The sequence below is a fragment of the Pituophis catenifer genome, unplaced genomic scaffold, assembly GCF_029215685.1.
Source record: "Pituophis catenifer annectens isolate HBS135680 unplaced genomic scaffold, rPitCat1.0.hap2 SCAF_1, whole genome shotgun sequence".
Taxonomy (NCBI): Eukaryota; Metazoa; Chordata; class Lepidosauria; order Squamata; family Colubridae; genus Pituophis; species Pituophis catenifer.
In genome coordinates, this window is record NW_027256881.1 from 27,369,539 (window position 1) to 27,389,542 (window position 20,004).

General features: G+C 40.0%; 1 protein-coding gene across 2 annotated transcripts; it reads right to left on the reverse strand.

Annotated features, from left to right (window-relative positions):
* Positions 1-581: 581 nt before the first annotated feature.
* Positions 582-15,892, reverse strand: CTSB (cathepsin B). 2 transcript variants are annotated; one of them, XM_070932215.1, is made up of 10 exons: positions 15,789-15,892; positions 11,516-11,668; positions 10,038-10,123; positions 8,961-9,075; positions 7,940-8,058; positions 7,110-7,195; positions 5,953-6,099; positions 4,672-4,788; positions 2,340-2,468; positions 582-827 (listed from the first exon to the last, which is right to left on the reverse strand). In XM_070932215.1, exons 2-10 carry the CDS (start codon positions 11,639-11,641, stop codon positions 730-732), a joined length of 1,023 nt encoding a protein of 340 aa, XP_070788316.1. In that variant the 5' UTR covers positions 11,642-11,668; positions 15,789-15,892; the 3' UTR covers positions 582-729. The 2 variants fall into 2 exon arrangements, with proteins under 2 accessions (XP_070788316.1, XP_070788317.1); XM_070932216.1 differs by lacking the exon at positions 15,789-15,892 and adding an exon at positions 13,583-13,607.
* Between the last annotated feature and the right edge of the window lie 4,112 nt (positions 15,893-20,004).

The following is a 20,004-nucleotide window of genomic DNA, read 5'->3' on the forward strand; positions in this document are numbered from 1 at the left end:
GAAGGACCCTCCCTCTACCTCCTATCTTTTCACTATTGAGGCATTTATTGACATTGAGAATTTATGAAAAGAAGAATTAGGACTGCCGCTACCATGAGGACATCCTCTTAAAATTTCTTTGAAATATAGGCATAGACCTCAACCATCCATATAGTAAATAAGGGCCTATTTTAGCCTTTCTATTTTCTATTTCCTGAAAGTGAGTGTGTGTGTGAAAAAGAAGAGGGAGGGGGAATCCTCTGTACCACTTTGCACAATAATGTTTTCTAAGGATTAAACTCAAAACAATCCAACCCTGAGATTCCATGATCCTACACTCTTATCTGATGGGTGGTGCCATCAATATGTGGAAGGTAAAGTTAAAATACCACTGCAAACAGCAACCTCAACATCTTAATCAGGAGTTGGTTGTTTCTAATCATGCCCTTCTGTTGGTGAAATGTACTATGATTCCTTTAGAGGTATTTCATTTAAAACAGCCAGTTTCATCTCAACTTCCTTGCCATTCTGTTTTGCCAGTCATGAAAAATTGTTGAGCGAAAATTAGAAAGCCTCATGCTTTAGACACAAAGAGAGCCTGCTAGAGACATCTGTATTGTATTGTTTTTAAAAAAAATGTTAAAGGTTTAAAAAAAAATCCTGATGTCTAAAATGTCTTAGAGCAAAGGATTGCCACCATGTCTTCTATCTTTATAAGTATGATTATGTGCCATTCAGCTGGCAGGATGATCACAGCTGCTTCCAGTACTGGCTTGTGCGAGGGATACCAGCTACAACCTCAGATTCAATTCCACAGTGATCTTGCCCACGGAGGATTCGGAAATAGCCTAGAAGATATTGAGAGAAAAATATTGCAAAAAATTCTCAATACTAAACAAAACGAAACAAACCCAGCCCAACCGGCTTGTCCCCTAGCCATATTTGTGTGTGTGTGTGTGTGTGTGTGTCAATTTATGACAGTTCACTTAGCAATGGTTCAAAATTACAACACCTCCCCCAAAAATATACTTACAACCTGTTTCCAAAGTTACGTATGTTGGAGCACCACAATGCTGGTTCACCCTTATGGTAGCCTGTAGAGACATTGCAATGTGCCCTCTGCCTATTCCCCCCACTCTTCATCTTACCTCACTGGGTCTCCCTAGGAACTGGCCCTGCTTTGCTAGCCCTCAGGATATACTTGCTCCTCCCCATCCTGTTTCCAATTGCTTGATTACTTTTCAAAGTAATCTCCACAGTTCCTGAACAGGCTGACCCATATAGCAGAAAATGAGCGGCTTCAGGGACAGGAGCGTGAAAGTAGAGTGGGTGGCCAATCAATGTAGAGTTGCTTTCCTTTGTCTCATTGGGCTTGCAGTTGGAGGATTTCATTGGGCAATGAGACAAAGGAAATGAGCTCCAGGTTGATTGGTGGCCACCTCAATGCTCCAATACTTGAAGCTGCTCATTTAAACCAGCTCCCCAGCAACAAGCAGAAAGTGCCTGCGCTGCCGGCCAGGGATGCAAGGATGCCAGAAAAGCTGCCATCTTTTACTCAGATGCTGGGGAAGCTGTTTTCCTTGGATCTTGCATTCTTATAGCTTCACCAGATGGCTTCTTTTCTGCCACGTGGATCAACCTGTTCTGGAACTCTGGAGATCTTTGAAAGGTAAGTGAGTGATTGGAAATGGGGTGGGAAGAAGCAAGTGTAATCTTTGGGGGGGGAGCTAGCAAAGCAGGCCCAGAGCCTGTGGAGACCCGGCGGGCAGGATGAGTAGGGGGGAAGCAACTATGGGAACCCCAGGGGATTGTAAGCAGAGCATGAGATATTTCATTGGGTGGGTGGAAGGCCTTGCATGGTCAGAAGCAGGTGGCCTATTCTAGCACTACCCCTCCCCCATAGTCTTCTTCACCCTGAGATAACCTCATGTGCACTTAACAAACAGCATTCGATCAACAAACGCATTGGGGAAAGCAGGGAGGGATCATGTTCATTTAAGGTGATCCAATTAACGAATCCTCGAGTTACAAATGTAGTTGGCAGGCTCTATTACATTCGTAACTCGAGGATTACCTGTACTGATATGCATGACAAAGAACATGATGTCACATGTCAACCAGAAAGGAGCATGTTAGACCTCCAGATGTTGCTCAACCACAACTCCTGGCAGTTCTACAGCAAAGGCATCCCTGAAAGATAATTGACCCACTAAAGCAAGGGTCTCCAACCTTGGCAACTTTAAGACTTGTGGACTTCAACTCCCAGAATTCCTCAGCCAGCTTTCTGGGAGTTGAAGTCCACAAGTCTTAAAGTTGCCAAGGTTGGAGACCCCTGCACTAAAGGAAGAGAGATCACCTACCATTTTCACCCCAGTCTGTGTTCCAGGAATTAGCTATCAACCAGTAAGGTGTGCCATTGTCAACACCCCAGCCAAGAATTCGGATTGCATGGCCACCAACTGATTCACCAGAGACGTGCTGATAGACACCTGCAGGAGAAAAACTGTTAACTATTCCCAAATATAAACGCTGTGATTTCCCCGTTAAGATCACCACTCAGTTAATATTCTGCTTGGAATTTAAACTTGTGAAGAAACCATAGATATCATGGCTTGTGAGCGTGTCTTGCTTGGCAACTTTATTTGAATCCCAACTTTCACATTTCAGATTAGAGCTGTACCTGGTGAAGGGCAGCTCAAAAATATATATTTCAGGTGCAGAATGGGCTGCTTCAAAATGGAGCCAATTTAAGCTTGAAAAATTCAGGAATTGTTAAATCTATTCTGAATTCAAAATAATAGATTTTTGTTTCATTTCACATTCCTAGCTTTTACAGAGTCATAGGAATATCATGAAAAGGATTCATGCAGCTAAGAAGGCAAATGCAACTTGGGGATGTATTGAGGAACAGAGTTAGACTCACAGGAAGTAACTGTCTACTCTACAGATAGTCTTCAACTTACAACCACAATTGGGCAAAAATGTGGCTAAGTGAAACATTTGTTAAATGAATTTTGCCCCATTTTACAACCTTTCTTAAATGAATCACTGCAGTTATTAGATTAATAACGTGGCTATTAAGTGAATTTGACTTCCCCATTGACTTTGCTTGTCAGAAGGTCGCAAAAGGAGATCACATGACTCCAGGACACTGCAATCGTCAGAAATATGAGTCAATTGCCAAGAGTGTGACTTTTCATCACATGACCATGGGGATGCTGCAACTATTATAAGTGCAAAAAATAGCCATAAGTCACTTTTTTCAATGCCTTTCTAACTTTGAACAGTCACTAAATGAACTGTTGTAAGTTGGGGACTACCTCAACTTTGCCTTGATTAGGCCCCACGTCAAAAGTGGTCATTGCACCTACAGCCAGTTGCAGCAACCCTGCAGTCACATGATCAAAATTCAAGCACTTTGAAACTACCATGAATTTACAACAATTGCAGGGGTTACATGATCGTCATTTGCAACCTCCTCAGCTGGCTCATGACAAACAAAGTCAATGGGAGAAGCCGGATAGATTTAACAATTGCATGATTCACTTAATTGTGATATACTTAATAACCGCTGTGTAAAATAATCATAAAATTGGGTGCAAATGACTGCCTCACATAGCAAAAGTTCCAGTCCCAATTATGGTTTTAAATTGAGGACTAATCGTTTTGTCCTTCACTGAAGGTCCTCAAACAGAAGCTGGACACTCATCTGTCCAATACTCTTAGAATAATTCTGTTCCAAATTATTGGATTAATTAATCTCCCAGATCCATTCCAACTCTAGAATTCTATGAAGGGGAAAATGTGAATTCAACAAATACCTACTAAAGATAAACTTAACACATTCTGAGGACATGATCTAAGAAGAACCTTAACAAAGGTAAGCTGGGCTTCATTCACCAATGACATGTTGCTGATATTTCCATTATGATATCTATATCTATATCTATCTATATCTATATATAATTTGTATTTCACTGATAAAGAAATAAGCAAGACGACCAGGTGTCTCGATAGAAAAACACTTAATATATACATATATATACCTGGAACTCGTATTTTTAGAATAGTTTGTAATATATATATGTATATACATACATACATACACACACATATTTTGAGGTCTTTTCCCAAATCCCACTCTGAATGTCAACTTTGGGAATACTTGAGATCTCAAGTGTATTTTGAAACTTTAAGTCTTGCAAACATAAGCTAAATTCAAGCAACTTTTTATGCCCGAAACCTTCCAAATATCACATTTAATCAGAAATGATGCCAGTTCTATCAGATCAAACCATTATAACGGAAATTAAAGCAAAACCACACAATTGTAATTTACTTAGCTATTCAACAGTTTAAACAATGAAAATTGCTCTTTTAAAAAAAGATGTCTTTTTTAAGAAGTTTAGGGCCTGGTGGCTCAGCAGACTAAAAGCACTGTGATTAACACCAGCTGTCTGTAATTACTGTAAGTTCGAATCTCACCAGGCTCAAGGTTGACTCAGCCTTCCATCCTTTCTAAGGTAGCTAAAATGACCCAGTTTGTGGGGGCAATAAGCTGACTTTGTATAAATATACAAAAGTATGAAGGCTATTGCTTAACGCATTGTAAGCCGCCCTGAGTCTCCGGAGAAGGGCGGCATATAAATCAAATTAAAAAAAAAAAAAGAAGTTACAGAGAAAAACGCTTACCTGATTTGTACATGAGGAAGTCAGAATAAACTGTAAAGGCTGCCTCCACTGGTCCATTTTTGTAAATCTCAGCCATTATTTCTTTCTCATTGCCAGGGACGCTATAGGAAGTTATTCCTGGCCAGGGGGAATGGGAAGTGATCTTTAAGTTAGAAAGTATTCCAATTGCTTATTTCAAAACTTGATGAGTTTTCACCGCATTATTTTTATTATGCTCCTCTGTTACTCCTGACTATAACTGAGAAGGAATGCATCTGCTGCGTATTCTAACATGCATTCTTTAATTTCTTTCATTACAAAGATTACAAACATGTTTCCACAAAATTCAAATCTGATGCTAACCGTCATTCAGTGAATCGGAGAAGAACAGGTTTAAAATAATTACTTTATGACAAGAATATAATTTGTCTGATTTAAATTAGTGTATTATGTAAAGTGATCCAAGTTTTCTGAACGTCAACTGCCACTTAAGAAACCCCGGTTTACCAATTTTGGCAGTGCCATATATGAATCCAGCCTGTAAAGCACATTGTACTTTTTATGCTACAGCTGATTTTTGTAGATATACTGATTTGCAATTTATTTATTAAATTTATATGCCACCCATCTCTGCTACACCAACCTAGGGTGGCAATAGGGAATCTTTAACTTGGCTATAAAATTTTAACTAGTTATAAACACGTATAGCCCCCAGTCATGGCTTCACAGCTTTCAGCCTAATAACCATCCACTAAAGCCTTGAGTATATTCCTGGGCAGAGATCTTCAAAAAGTTACAGAACTGTAACAATGTGACAGAAGGGAAAGTACTAAGTCCCTGTGGAGGTACTTAAAATAAAAATGTACAAATAATTTTATTTTCTAAGTGTACAAAAGGAGAAATAATTTTAGCCCTGCCTACTTGTGCTATTGAAAGATCAAATGCAACACTTAGCTTGGAAAAGGGTTTACATCCTGGCTGCAGACTTTACTCAAAATATCCATATGCAAGCCTACATGCCAAGCTATGGCTCTTCTCCCCACAACAGAAGATAATTTAATTCTTTGTTTCCTCTTATAAATAATATGTAGCTGCCTGTGTAGCCAACCATAATAATAACATTTCATTCTGATCCTATTGTTTGCATTGCTAATTTTTAAGTTACATTTCTAATCTTTGACTGCATTTGGAAATCTATTGTATCTAAAACAGAATATTAAACTTTTATCATTTCAATATTTTGAACTTAAAAGCCTGTGAGTTTCCTATAAACCAGAATATGCAGTTTAATATACGCATTACCATAATGTTTGTCTTTCTTGTATGAAGGAGAATAACCAGCTTCACATGTTTTGACGCATTCAGGGGTGTCACCACCTTCTCCAGTGCATGGGGGCCGAGTCCCATTGACATGATGTTCACAGGGTGGAATAGAGTATGGTCTACAGCCTATTGGATACAATGCAGAAAAGAATCTTTTAAGAGGCAGTTGGCTAAAGTCCCTAGTCTAAGCTCAAGTCAAAATAAATCATACTAAGCTACAGAATTTCACTTACATGCAAAAATATTTCATTCTGTAGTTCCCTGCACTTGTACATTATAAACCACTAAATTCAGATAACAGCTCATCTTGCTTTTCCCTTGAGAACTCCCATTTCTATCACCCATTTTATCTTCATAGTGACCTTTTGGGACCAAATATATTGCAAGAACTGGTGACCTGCCCAAAGTCACCTGTCAGTATCATGGTTGATTGGGAATTTGAACCAGGCTCTCTGCATTCAGTCCAAAATATGAACTAATATGCAGGTAGTCCTTAACTTATGAATAACTGAGCCTGGCAACCACAGTTCTAAGTCATGACAGCTGTAAAATGAGTTATCATGCAACTGGCCCAATTTTATGAGCAGTTTGTGATACTCGTAAAGCAAATATAACAATCGTAAAGTGAACACATTGTTCCCTCTGGGCTGGGTTTACTGGAAACCCGAAGTAAATGCCAGGTCCCAGCAAAACTGTCATAAATCACAGTCACATGACCATGAAGTGCTGCAAACAGCTGTAAATGGGGGCTGAGTGCTGAATGCCCAAAATAAGATGTGAGGGAGGGAAGGCAATATCAGGAGTTCAAAAACCTGGTCATAACTAGCTTTAGAGGACTCTCTTGTAACTTTGAAGGTCGTAAGTTGAGGCTACCTGTATTTCACAGAGATTCCCATCTCCAACCCCCAAGTTGTCTGCCTGCTACTTCCAATTCTTCCATCTGTCATCAAGCTCCCCTTTCTTATTATTCTAATGAAGATCTTTTGAATAAATTCAGGTTGTGTGTAAATAGAAATAATGATGGAATCCAAGTGAGCAACCTAATTACAAGGGGAAGTCAAGGGCAATATGCCACTCAAGAGGGACTTTCACCCTTCATTGCGGGTCACGGGCATCTTGCTCAGAAGAAAACTCACCAACATGTGAGTCGTAAAGGCCACCAGACACCAAGCCCTTTTCAGTCCAGTATCTCCATGCTCCTGAAGGATAACCTCCATTACAACTGCAAGAAAATGATGCACAACTATCACAAAAGAACTCCTTAGGGGAAATACATTTTAACTGAGGGTTACAGTCTGAAAGACTGAACAGTCTTTTCACATGATATTTTCACATGATTATTCTTTGTGATACCCAAAGAAGTATTTAACAGAGATGGGAAAGGCAACTTTTTGTTCTACAATGATTTCTCCATAAAGTACTGTACAGCAGGCACCCACTTTTTAAATTTTCTATAGGGCCTGGAAGCATTCCTAAAATAAAAATAATGCTAAAAGTTAAAACTAGAAGGCAAAACAGCTTTCTGCAATGTTTTTAATTAAAAGATTTTTTTAAGGAAATAAGGAAGAAATTTGACATGCACCAAGTAAAGTGTTTGTGGTGATCTTGTACTCATGGTATCATACAGCCTCAGAAGAAAAAAAATCTTTCAAGTTGAGCTTGACTCCTGATTAGTGGCTACTTGGCTACTATGAAGTAGAAGATAAATTGTGTTGGGAATAGAACGATCTGAAAATATTAGACATTTCTTTTTACTCTCAGACCACCCTGTTCCAGCCATTCTGGAGTGGTCTGAGGGCTTTCTTAGAAATCAATCTTCCAGAACAAAAAGACTTCTGATCTCAACATACTGTATGTGTGTGTTCCCACTGAACTTTCTGGTGTCATTCCTGAATATGTGAACCTATCTAGCAGGAGAAAAAGCTGTTCACAGAAAAGACAAGTGACAAGGTAGGAAGTAACTTACCCCATCCCACATTCAAACCCACAGCAAGAGAGCAGATCTTCAGCAGAAATTTCCACATTCACTTTGCCATTAGTATGGACACAAACCCGATCTGACATGGCTTCAACTGCACCAAAAGCCTACAAAAGACAATCCAAAAGTTCTGTCTGGCACTGTTGAGATCTGTAGACTGTCCAACCACCACCAAGCAAAAGTATTGTTGCTGCCGCCCCCACTACTACTACCACTCTACTACATCATTCTCTTTTTCTCATTGAAAACTCTTCTGGACTTCTTTGGGCATATGTACACTGATGCTTTATAATGGATAGGTGGTTCCAACACAAGTAGAGTCATAGGGTTGAATAAGAACTCATATATGCATTGTGTTAATTTAAGAGATGATTTCTCCTAATTGTAATTTACTGAGTATGCCACAATAACTGAGATCACACATAAGCCATAATGAACCAGTTCATGCCATGCATAAATTACCGTATTTTTCAGAGTATAAGACACACCTTAGTTTTTGGGGAGGAAAATAAGAAAAAAGCTGATTGGCAGGTGGATCAGCCTCCAGGAATACATCCAATCAGCTGTTCCCAGAGGTGAATTTTAGCAATAGGTTCCTTGGTTGTGAGCTCTGTACCTTGTTTTTTTTTTTTTGCTTTTTTTTTCTGCCTCTGAAACTTCTGAAACAGAGTTTCAGAAAAAAAGCCTCTGAAGCTCTGTTTGGGGGATTCTTTTCTGAAGCTTCATTTCTGATGCTTTTTTCAGCCTCTGAAACCTCCGTTTGAGAAGCTGGACGGGGCTACATTTGGAGTATAAGACACACCCAGATTTTCACCCTCTTTTTTTGGGGAAAAAGATACATCTTATACTCAGAAAAATATAGTAGTGCTATGCATGAATTTAGCCAATGTGCATTTTTTTCATGTATTGGAAGCTTCTATTAAAGATGGAGAACTGGGTATGAACGACCAGATCTGCTGAATTCTGGCCTATGGCAAAGGTAATATGGGTATACCACTTCTCTACTTACCCAGCAGGAACCACAAGAGCCTTGGTCTCTGATTTCACGAATGGTTGGGCAGTTTGACCATTGTTGCCTTGAGTCAAAGCTTTGTGGCAAGACCAACTCACCAGCAAATTCAAACCTTTCAAGCAATAGGGAAGAAGTTGAATGAAACAGAGACTGAACTATGCTCTAATTAAATAATGTCTTTGTCAGTCAAAGTCCTTGGATTTAATCTCTTATGTCAGAGCTTCAATTTTGCTTCCAGCATATTGACAAAATACTAGCATGCATATGATTCAGAGTTCACACTGTATATAAATGGAATCTATTTAATAACTTCAAAGTTTAGCCCTCATGAATGTATTAATATTTTGACCTGGAACTACTACTGTCCAGATTGATTCATTCCACTAAGAAGCAAGACTATCAACAGATCATTATTGTAGAATTCAGGTTCTGAAAATGATTGCCTGTATATAAATGCCAACTATTTTTTTTTTTTTTTTATGTAAGACATCTCGTTTCCTGGGTCTTTTATTTTTAAATAATAAAAACATAGGAAAGCTCTCTAATATCAACTCACACTGCTGGATCTATTTAGCTCAATTTTTTTCTCCCTGTTCAATCGTATCTGATACCTGAAGACTGCCTGGGTAAGTCCCTTCAGTTTTCTTGGCAAGAACTGGTTTGCCATTGCCTCCTTATAGCGCTGAGAGTAACTGACACAAGGTCATCCACTAGCTTTGTGCCTAAGGCAGGAGTAGAACTCAAGGTCTCCTAGTTTCTAGTGTGATGCTTCAACCACTACACCAAACTGGCCTTCAACTACATCAATATTTAAATATAAAAGAAGTAACAACAGTTCAGAAATTCAGCAGTGGTGTCTCCCAATCCCAACAAGCTATTAAGCTTTCTGCATAAAAACAGTTGTTCTATCATTAAATTAAGCTCTTTCTTTCATGTCCAATAGTAACTTTAATAAAACTGTTACCAGGAAACCATTCCCGAGATCAGAAGGCAAGATAGTCATTATCTGCAGAGTCCAAAAGTTCAAGAACACATATGCAGCAGGATTAGAAACAGAGCAGATAAATATCCCACCTCTCTGGCAGTTTGGGGCCATGCAAGAAGGTGCCACACAACGTCTTCACATAACTCATGTCAGCATTGGCAAAGTTGTGTCCAGCCTTTTAAAAAAAGTAAACATAACAATAAAATACAATATAATCTAGACCTTTTACGCCAAGCACAACTACCTTTTACTAATTAAAAACATAACTATACATGTGCCTAAAGATGAACTCATGGTTCCACAATCTCCATACTCACACTATTTCTTTATGGCAGGCAGAGATAAAATATATGTCTGATTAATGTGTCAGTAAATACTGCCTTTACTTGGATGAAAGACTATCTCTCCCTGCCCCTGCTGGTTTACTTTTAATAAATAATACAAGGCAGTGAACATACTTAATATGCCTTTCTCCTCCTATTTTCCCCATGCCCACCACTTATGAGGAGAGTTGGGTTGGGTGACTGGCCTAAAGTCACCCAGCCAGCTTCCATGTCTAAGAAAGATGAGACTAGGACTCAGTTTCCTGGCTTCTAGTCTCCCGGTTTCTGCCTTACCTGCTAGATAGACCAAACTGGCTCTAAATATTAAATCAAATCAAATCTTTATTAAACATTGCTTTCAATTTTTTCCTTAATTAATTTGGGACTTGCCTTAATTTCAGAGTAATCTGTTATTTAATCATTCATTCATTCAATTTCTACAACTGGCCATAACCAATGACTCTGGGCAGCTTACAATTCTAAAACTATAAAAATAATTTAAAAAAGCATTTAAATATATACCAAATAAATATATATACAGCAACTGAGATAATTAACAGTAAAGCCAAAAAAAGGGGTCCTTAATATATTCAGAGCCCTAAGCTTAAGTACATAGCTAAGTTTTTAAAGTAGGGATGTTCAGCCTTGGCAGCTTTAAGACTTATGGACATGGCTGCCCCTGGAATTTTGGGACTTGACGTCTACAAAGGTTAGATACCCATTTTAAAACCTTATGAAAGACTCTCCTAATCTCTGAGGGGAGAATATTCCGCAGAGCAGGGACTACTGTGAAAAGGCCCATCTTCTAGTCCCCTGCCAGCTGGCACATTGGAGTCAGGGGGAAATATAGTATTTGCCAGCCAACTTGCAGTTTAAAAATCTTGCTCTAACAAAAGGCTACTGGCCATATAGAAACTGAAGCTTCAAGGCCAAGAGATAGTTTCCTAAGAAGTTGACCACAGAATAGCAACCCAGCAAGCTGCATCTGTACTGTACCAGCTCAACTAGGGTCTTGCTTCTACAACTGTAGGATGGTGAGGGGTGGGGAGTTAATAAAATCGCCCAGAAAGGAAAATGCAACAACTTATCTATTTCATGCTAGGTCAACAAATTGTAAGTGAAATGGCCTTTGTAAGTGAAATCAGTCCATTAATATTAAATTTGCCAAGCTGTAACTCGGAAGACAGACAGCTACCAATTCCCACCCCCCTGCATAGCTGGACCCTACTCCAAACTTTACTCACCTTCCATGTGGTATTGAGTTTATTGATATAGTTCACTAAGTCAGGAGAGAGAGGAGGGAAGTATGGAACATTACGGGCACTTGTGAGGACCACAAACAAGCTGAGAATTACCACAGAGCACCACATTTTGATAATGGATGCTTAAGATGCTACCTGGAAGACAGAGATTAATAGTTTACACAGTTGCATTGTTGACAAAATTAGTCCTATACAGAGATCCAAATTTGGAACATGAGTAAAGCAGTCATGTTTTTTCCTGGGCTTCTGCAGTTGCCGTCTATGACTGGCAGTTGGTTCTGAGGAAATATATCTATCTGACTTGATATATTCCTGACAAACACTATGTGCTCTCCAAATCCAGCTCTGTGCAAGCACTGCCATGTCTATATGAACAAGAAAATTACCAGGTTTTCAGCACAGAATGAACCAATCTATGTCTGTTTGTCTAATGTTATACTCCACAAATACACAAAAGGCTGTGAACTCATGAAAGTGTCCAATTCCAATTCCAAATCACTCTAGAGTTCATAATGAAAGATATCCCACCCCATTTTCAACTGCCAGAAGGTCCAATGTTTTAAATCTGCATCCTAAAAGCTAGGTTGTGGAGGCCCTGTCCTCTCTTCCCCTGGTTCTGATTCAGTATAGAAATTTGGACTGCCCGCAAGCTTAGAAAAACACTGTTGAATACAACCCAATGGGAAAAACGTAGCCAAGATGGAAATGCAATATATTTATTTATTTAATTTATATTCTGCCCATCTTACCAATGTATCAGCTAAACATCTGCACAACCAGGAAATAAAGAATAATTAGACATAAAAGAAAAATTGCTACATTCACTCTTGATGTGACTCAGGATAGAGAAATGTAAACCTATTCCCTTCCAGGGTGAAACTACAGAATTTGAAACAGAATTGTGCAACATATAGCAGCAATTTGATGATACCCGCCCCCGCCCCCCGGAAATCAATGAGAATGATTTTTACTCCAGGAAGATGGAACATTTACACTATGGCAGTGCACCAAGAACTTACTGAATGTTGCATCTTATTCAAACTGTGAAACCAAACTTGGCATTTTGAGGCTTATAAGTTGCACATACCTGGTCAGTGCACATTGTAAAATTATGACTCATGGTTTTGCACGCCATGAAAGTACAGACATTTGTAGTCTTTCTCAGTAAATAAAGGTTATTTAGGTTATGGCTTTGCATGCTACATATCATGTCTAAATATTGCATTATATAGGTCGTCTTCAACGTACGATCACAATTGAACCTAAAACTTCTGTTGCTAAGTGAGACATTTGTTAAGTGAATTTTGCCCCATTTTACAACCTTTCTTGCCACAGTTGTTAAGTGAATCACTGCAGTTGTTAAATCAGTAACATGGCTGTTAAGTGAATCAGGCTTCCCCATTGACTTTGCTTGTCAGAAGGTCACAAAAAGGGATCATATGATCCTCGGGACACTGCAACCATCATAAATATGAACCAGTTGCCAAGTTCTGAATTTTGATCACATGACTATGGGGATGCTGCAATGGTCATAAGTGTGAAGAATGGCCTTATGTAACTTTTTTCAATGCCGTTGTAACTAAATGAAATGTTGTAAGTCAAGGTCTACCTGTAGCATCAGGGCATTATAAGTATTGCTATATCAGTCTTCACTTGTACAACATATGGTCCAAGTTTTAGCTCTCTCTGAAGTAGGCAGCCTGTTTCAGAAAACAAATACGATTTGGCTGATCCTCAAGCTATTTTAAACAACTCTATTCTATCCAACACAAAATCTTACTGCTGGGAGAAAAATGTTCCCAATATTTGCCTTTTATTTCTCTTGTAGAATTTCAAACAACTATATCAACTCTTTGATTCAGAAACTTGTCATGAAACCCTCTACCAAATTCCTGCATTTCAAGATATTGAAATTTATTGATTTTGTATCAGCTGATACAAAAAACAAACTATACCCAAACCGTCCTAAAATAAAATCCTGCCAACAGTTAAGTAAACAAGTCATGGGTAACAAACTGGAAAATGCTACAATGCTGCTACAATGCTTACTTCCTTCACGTCTTCTTTTGTAGGTGAAATGCCAATTTCTACTTATTCTTGTTGCTTGAATTCTTTAACGATAGACCCAATGATTCAAAACACAATGAAGTGGGTGTTGAGTGGAGAGGAAACATGAAAGGAAACTAGATGCTATTGTAAGCCCTTTAACTTGTTAAAAACAGCAGAAAATGGGCCTAACAATTCTGCAAACTATTACAGAATTCCTACTGTTGTATTTATTTTACCTCAAAAAAAGAAAGGGGGGGAGGGAAATGCCACCTGTTTCTTGCCAACTGTAATCAGACATGGCTCCATGCACCAATTATGGCATGCAACACATTCATCACTGTAGTACACTTACTTACTGAAAGATCATTAGGGCACAGAACCGGTTGTTAAATTACTTGAATCCCACCACTGCACCTAACTCAATTTCCCTTTATTTCCCCATTCAGTAGGACATCCATAACCCTAATTCAAGTCTCTATAGAAAAGCAAAATGCAAGAGTCTCTTTCTGTTATCAGAGTCATCCTAAGGACTTTTCCTTTTACTACTTGCACCTAACCAAAACACAAGCATGCCTGAGCAGCTTTTTTCCCTGCACATCTATCTGGCATTGCCCATCTAATCCTTAACTCACACTTGAAGGGTTAAGTTGCTCCAGTGTTGAAGTAATATTACCCACTGTTCTCCTAATAGTGTTTACACCTAATACAAACTGACACACTTCTCTGCTTTGTCAACAGCAGTCAGATGATCCCTAGATGGGGTGGTGGAATCAATCCAACTTCCAATTAGCAGTCCTTAGGGCAGGAAACTCTTGTAAACCAGACTCACTCTCTGCACCAAATCTGACTCAGAAATAAACAGTAGCTGACCAGCACTCACCCTTTGGTTGCTCTACGGCCAGGTCTCCCTCCCCCCAACTGAGCTGGTTAGCTGATGTATGGTTTCACATTGGCTGGTAGCACTTGATGGGAGGGAAGGAGAGGGAAGCAAAGCCATGGCGTCCATTTATGGGTTTTTTTTAATCTGTTCTGCACATATAGTCAATAAGGATGATCCCACTGGCACCAAGCAGGATAAGTGAGGAAGCAAATTCTACCCCCAGTAGTTTTCTGCCAGTTTAAGGATGCATGAAAGCTTCCCCAGCTCTTTCTGGGGAAGGGGTCAGCTCTTTCTGAAATACCATGAAGAACTGATGCAATCTCCCCTTCCCCCTTTGTACTTCTGATCCCCCAAAAATCCAGAACCTTTTGGATAAATGAGGCATCTTACATTTTTCAGCTAATTCAATGTAAGCTACTTTACCAGCATATAAATGTCACTGGGGATTTCCTTACAAGCAATCTTGGCTGGTTTTGATTTCAATTTTGAGTCCATCATAGCAATGAACTTGTTCCTCATCCATTCCCCACACCCAATTACTGTGCTGATTTGGGACTACAGGAGTTATACTCCCATCTGAAGAGGTCAGGATGGGGGATGGTTATCCTGAACTGAAATCCCTTCCATGAGTCAATCCATATGGTTGAAATAATCTGAATAGGGTAGAAAGGAAGCAACTTCAAAGCTCACACCCACAAACATAAACCCACAGCCAAGGCCCATGATGAAGTGGAATCTGGGGCAAAACTGGTGGGCAACTATGCAAAATCCCCCCCCTTCACAAAAACAGGCTGTTTCCAAGATTCTGATCAAGATTTTGCAAGATCCATAATCGATCTCATCCGCAGTTCAACCAGACTCTTTCGTCACAGCTAGTTTAGGAGCAGGAAATCTTTTCGCAATTCCCCTGTTCCTCTTTAAGCAGAAATCAAAGAACTTCCTTTTCGAGCAAATCACCCAGGAAATAGCTCTATTCGGGCAAAGACAGCTATTCATTTTTAGCCGCGAGTGTCGTGCAAACCAAAGTCCTCTTAGCGGAGTCGATGGTGAGAATAATAACAACTATTTTTAAAAGTCAAGGGAAACGTGACATGCGCAGCCGGCCCATCCCTTTGGCCACCTTTTAAAAATCAGCGTCGACAACGACTGGCTCTGGATGACAACGGGCTCCACCCCCCCCCCAATTATCTAAGGGGCAGATTGGTGTGTGTGGGGGGAAGCCACCGAATCGGCTGTGCCCTCTCTCTCTTTCCTAAAAGCGTGAGAACCTTAGCTCCCGTTTAACCTTGGATTACGGTTTCCCGTAAAAACAAAGCCCTTCCTTACCTGAAGCAGCACTGGCGGAGTCACCAAAGGCCTCAGCAGCTCGCCCGCCGGCTCTGCCCGCCTTATCTACGGTCCCCAACCACCACCCCGAAAGCCGCGTCTCCACAGCCCTGCCCTCCGCCGCTCCTCCCCGCGCTGACTCACCCCACGTGGCCGCTCCGCTCCGCCAGCTGCAACCGCAGCGCCTGATCCCGGGGCACGTGATTCCCTCCCACTCCCCTGAATCACCTGATCCGTTTCCCCCAGCAAATCTATTTTCGGGTGGTTCGCTGGGGGTGGGGTGGAGCGGAGGGTGGGGGTGGACGACCGTGGTGCTTTCCACCTTGCCTGGTTGGGACCGATGCAAATCTAGAGGTCAGTCCCGTTGCCCTGGGCAGGGCGTCCCGGTATGCGGCGGCTGAGATCGGGCTCCGGTTTACTCGGAAGCAAAGCTCTTCCTGCAGTTTCATGCTTTCTGGTTTTCTCTGCGTTTTGCGATCCTCTCGACGTTTGCACGGGAATAAAAGATGGCCTAGGATTTTTAGTGTCTCTTTAAAAAAAAAAAAAAAAAAACCCAATAGTGAGCCGATTTGCGATTTTGGGATTTTTCAGGGGGGAAAAAACCCAATTTTGTCCCGATGCTTACCTAACCTTTTGGGTGTTTGTGGATTTTCCCTTTTAAGTGGCAGCGACAAATATGTACGACCACCAGAAGCGCTGTCTGATTTCTGCCAAATGTTGCCGTGTTGCCAAAAGTCGCAGCCCACAGACACTGGGTATTGTAAGCATCCCAACAAACGTTTTTCAAAAACCTCTTAATGAAAAGAAGGCAAGAAAAACCCCACATGTGTGATGCAGCCCCATCAATTCCATCCTATGACTCCAATCCCTGCATTTCTTGACAACCCCGTTCCTCCAAGACTGCTTCGATAAATATAGGGTGTTACCTTCCTGCAAAAAATATATAAACTTTCTTGTTTGTTTGTACTATATATATATATATATTTCCCCAGGAATCATTTGTTTCCTGAATTTTCTTTCTTTTGTCAAAGTGCAATTGTAAGCAGGTAGCAGTTAAATTTAACCTACCGTACTATATAAAGGAGAATATTTGTAGCTCAGGGTTGAAATGAGGGGTCCTTGGTGCTCTCTAACCTTGGTTGTTGTCTTGCAGACATTTCATTACCCAAACTAGATTGGGAATTGCAAGGTCTGCAAGAAAACAACCAAGGGCAAAGAGCACCAAGGACTCTCATAGTAATATATTCCCAGGTAAACATGGATGGAACTACCTTTTAAGTTTCACAACAACCTTATAAAATTGGGGTGTGAGGCAATGGTTTTCTAAAGTAAATGTCTATGGAGATTCTCAGTCATCCAGGTCATGATTGTTCCAAAGGTGCTTTTTCAACAGGCAAGTGGACTTTCTGGTTTTTCTCTGAAGACATTTCACTTCTCATCCAAGAGGCTGAATGGATGAGAAGTGAAACGTCTTCAGAGAAAAACCAGAAAGTCCACTTGCCTGTTGAAAAAGCACCTTTGGGACTTTCTAAGGCAGGGGTGTCAAACTCAATTTCATTGAGGGCCGCATCAAGGTTGTGTTTGACCTTGGGTGGCCGGGGTGGGCGTGGCCAGTTCGATAATCACTCGAGTCGGGAGTGCCTGTGGTGGCCCAAGCGCTCTGCCAGCGAAAACTGGCTCTCGAGCTCCGTTTCGGCTGTGACAGCCTCCTGCAACCCTCTGCCAGCGAAAACGGAGCTCGGGAGGGCGTCCGTTTTCACTGGCAGAGGCACTGCGGGCTGGTCCTCCACTGTTTTCAGGGTGGCCCCATGGGCCAGTTCTGGCCTCTGGGCCTTGAGTTTGACATCCCTGTTCTAAGGTAATCCTGTCTGTTGTCAGCTGAATAGAGAATTGGATCCTAGATCTTTTGAATTCTGTTGGAGGGTTTCTAAATCTGTGTCCATTACTTACTTTTAAGTACATAGGCCCTCCTTATTAAAACTAACCAAAATATCAAAAAGAAAATAGAAAAGAAAAAGAAAAGTCCCTAACTACTCAGAGCTTTCTTCGTCAGTCTGGATGTTTTCCACCCACAGCTTGTATCACTGCTAAGTGAAGCTTTCATTGCACAATTTCCTTGTCCGAGATCTGAGATTTTACAAGGACCTAAACAAAAGCTTCTATTGCAACCATGTTTTTTGGGAAGGAAAACCTGGGAAGTGTACAATATTTTGAAAATATAAGGAACAGTTTTCTATACTTCGGCCTATTCTGCCTAGTCAAGGAGAACCTGTAATTCTATTTAAGGCTAGAGCAAAATTGCCCTGCCTGAGATTCCAGGGGTCTCCTAAAGAAGCCACATTTAAAATTAAGATACATGGAGGGAATTATTAAATGCAAGGGACAATAATTAAAATAACTATTAAATTCATTTTAAATTAAAACAGACTTACATTCGTTTTTAATCTAGCTACAACCACTTCTGTATCCTGGCTCCTCGTAGTTTTTGGAGTGTGGTCGCTGGCTTGTTAATTAACAGATAAGTGAAATGCTCCCAGATTATTACTTAAAAAAAAAAAAGTCAGATATTGTTCCTTTGTCCCAAAATCTTAGGTGTAAATCTGATGCCTACAAAAAGCCTGTACACATTTATTCAGCCTGTCATCTCTATCTGGCTATAGGTTTAGGGAACTTCAAGCAATGCCTGCTCACCAGCCTGGTTAATGTATCCTGTTGTGCCATTCAATACTTAGGTCTGCTTTTAGTTTACATAATGTGTTGAACTACAAGGACACTTTGGCTTTGTTCAATCAGTGACCTTTTTTTTTTTTTTTTGGCTATACAAAAGCTGTGTATATACTATCTTTTTGATGATACTTCAGATGGGTCTGAGGAAAAACATGATTGAATAGTTTGTAATATTATCTCCCAGTCCATTGCCTGATGCCTCTTCTACTGTTAAGATCCAGATTCAATCAATTCTGCCTTTGTTTTGATTGGGAATTACTTCATTCTTTTTTTAAAAAAAATGCTATTGTGTTGCTTGGTTTCTTCTTAATCTTTTTTTTTTTCTTCTTATACTTTTACAATGTCAGCCACCTTGTGAGGCAGCATATCTTTTAAAAATATAAGTCAAAGGGCACATGACTCAAAATCCCTGACTTTGTTTATGATTCCCCAGAAGCTGAACCAACCAGAACTTTGCTAAAGAGCTGTAATGTTTAATATGACTGAAATAAAAGTATATTAAACACAGTTTAATTGTTTAACTGGGAATAATCATGTGAATTGTATTTTGTTGAATTTAAATGGAACTAAATAAAAAAAATGTACTGATTTTTTGTTCTTATTACAAATTTTGTAATAAGGCCACCAGCATGCCTGTCAAAATCCAGGTGCAGCCAGAGTCTTGAAGAAGTGCATCTTTTAAAATGAAATACGGTTTAATTCTAAATAGAAGTGTGGTTTGGATAATAATGGTGTTAAGTCACAGTTTGATTTATTTAGATCTAGCTTAGCAACTCATATCAACTTGTCAAATTCTAACTTTACAATGTGGAGGGTAATGAATTGAAGTTTAGGATTTTATATAAAGCCAGCCAATTGTGGTTTATTCAGATGAGGAACATCATGGCTTCACACAATATCAAAAGCTAAGTACATGGGAACTCATTGGCATGATTTCATGAGGAATGGCTGATAGGTTGCTTGTGAACTCCTAACAGAAAACAAATTATGTTTTGGTTGCTTGCAAAGCTGTTTCCCACGAGAAGGCAAAGTTAATCCAAACTTTTTAAAAAGTATTGCATCTTTTACCCCATATACTGTATGTATGTCAATAGGTACATGTTCTGAGCAGGGTCTCATCTTTTATCTATTTGGTTTTGCCTTAGCGTATTATGTGAACCCAGGTATTCTTGGGTTATGTGACCAAAGAAATCAAGGCCTTATCTGCACTTGTAGTATCCTGTGGCATCATCTAACCATCACATGAATAAAAAAGACTTTATTCTGCCACATTTGATGGGTGACACTTTCTGCTCTCCTCAGTGTGCTTTCCTCCCATCTTTGAGATGAGACAGTGATATAAGCAGCACTGAATCCATAACCTACATTTTTCTGCTGCTGTTGTGATCTTCACTCCATATAATGTGGAGTAGCTTCAAGGCAATAATTTGTGGTTTCCCTCCCATCCTTGTCATCTATTTGTGGAAAGATGAATAGCCAATCACTCCCT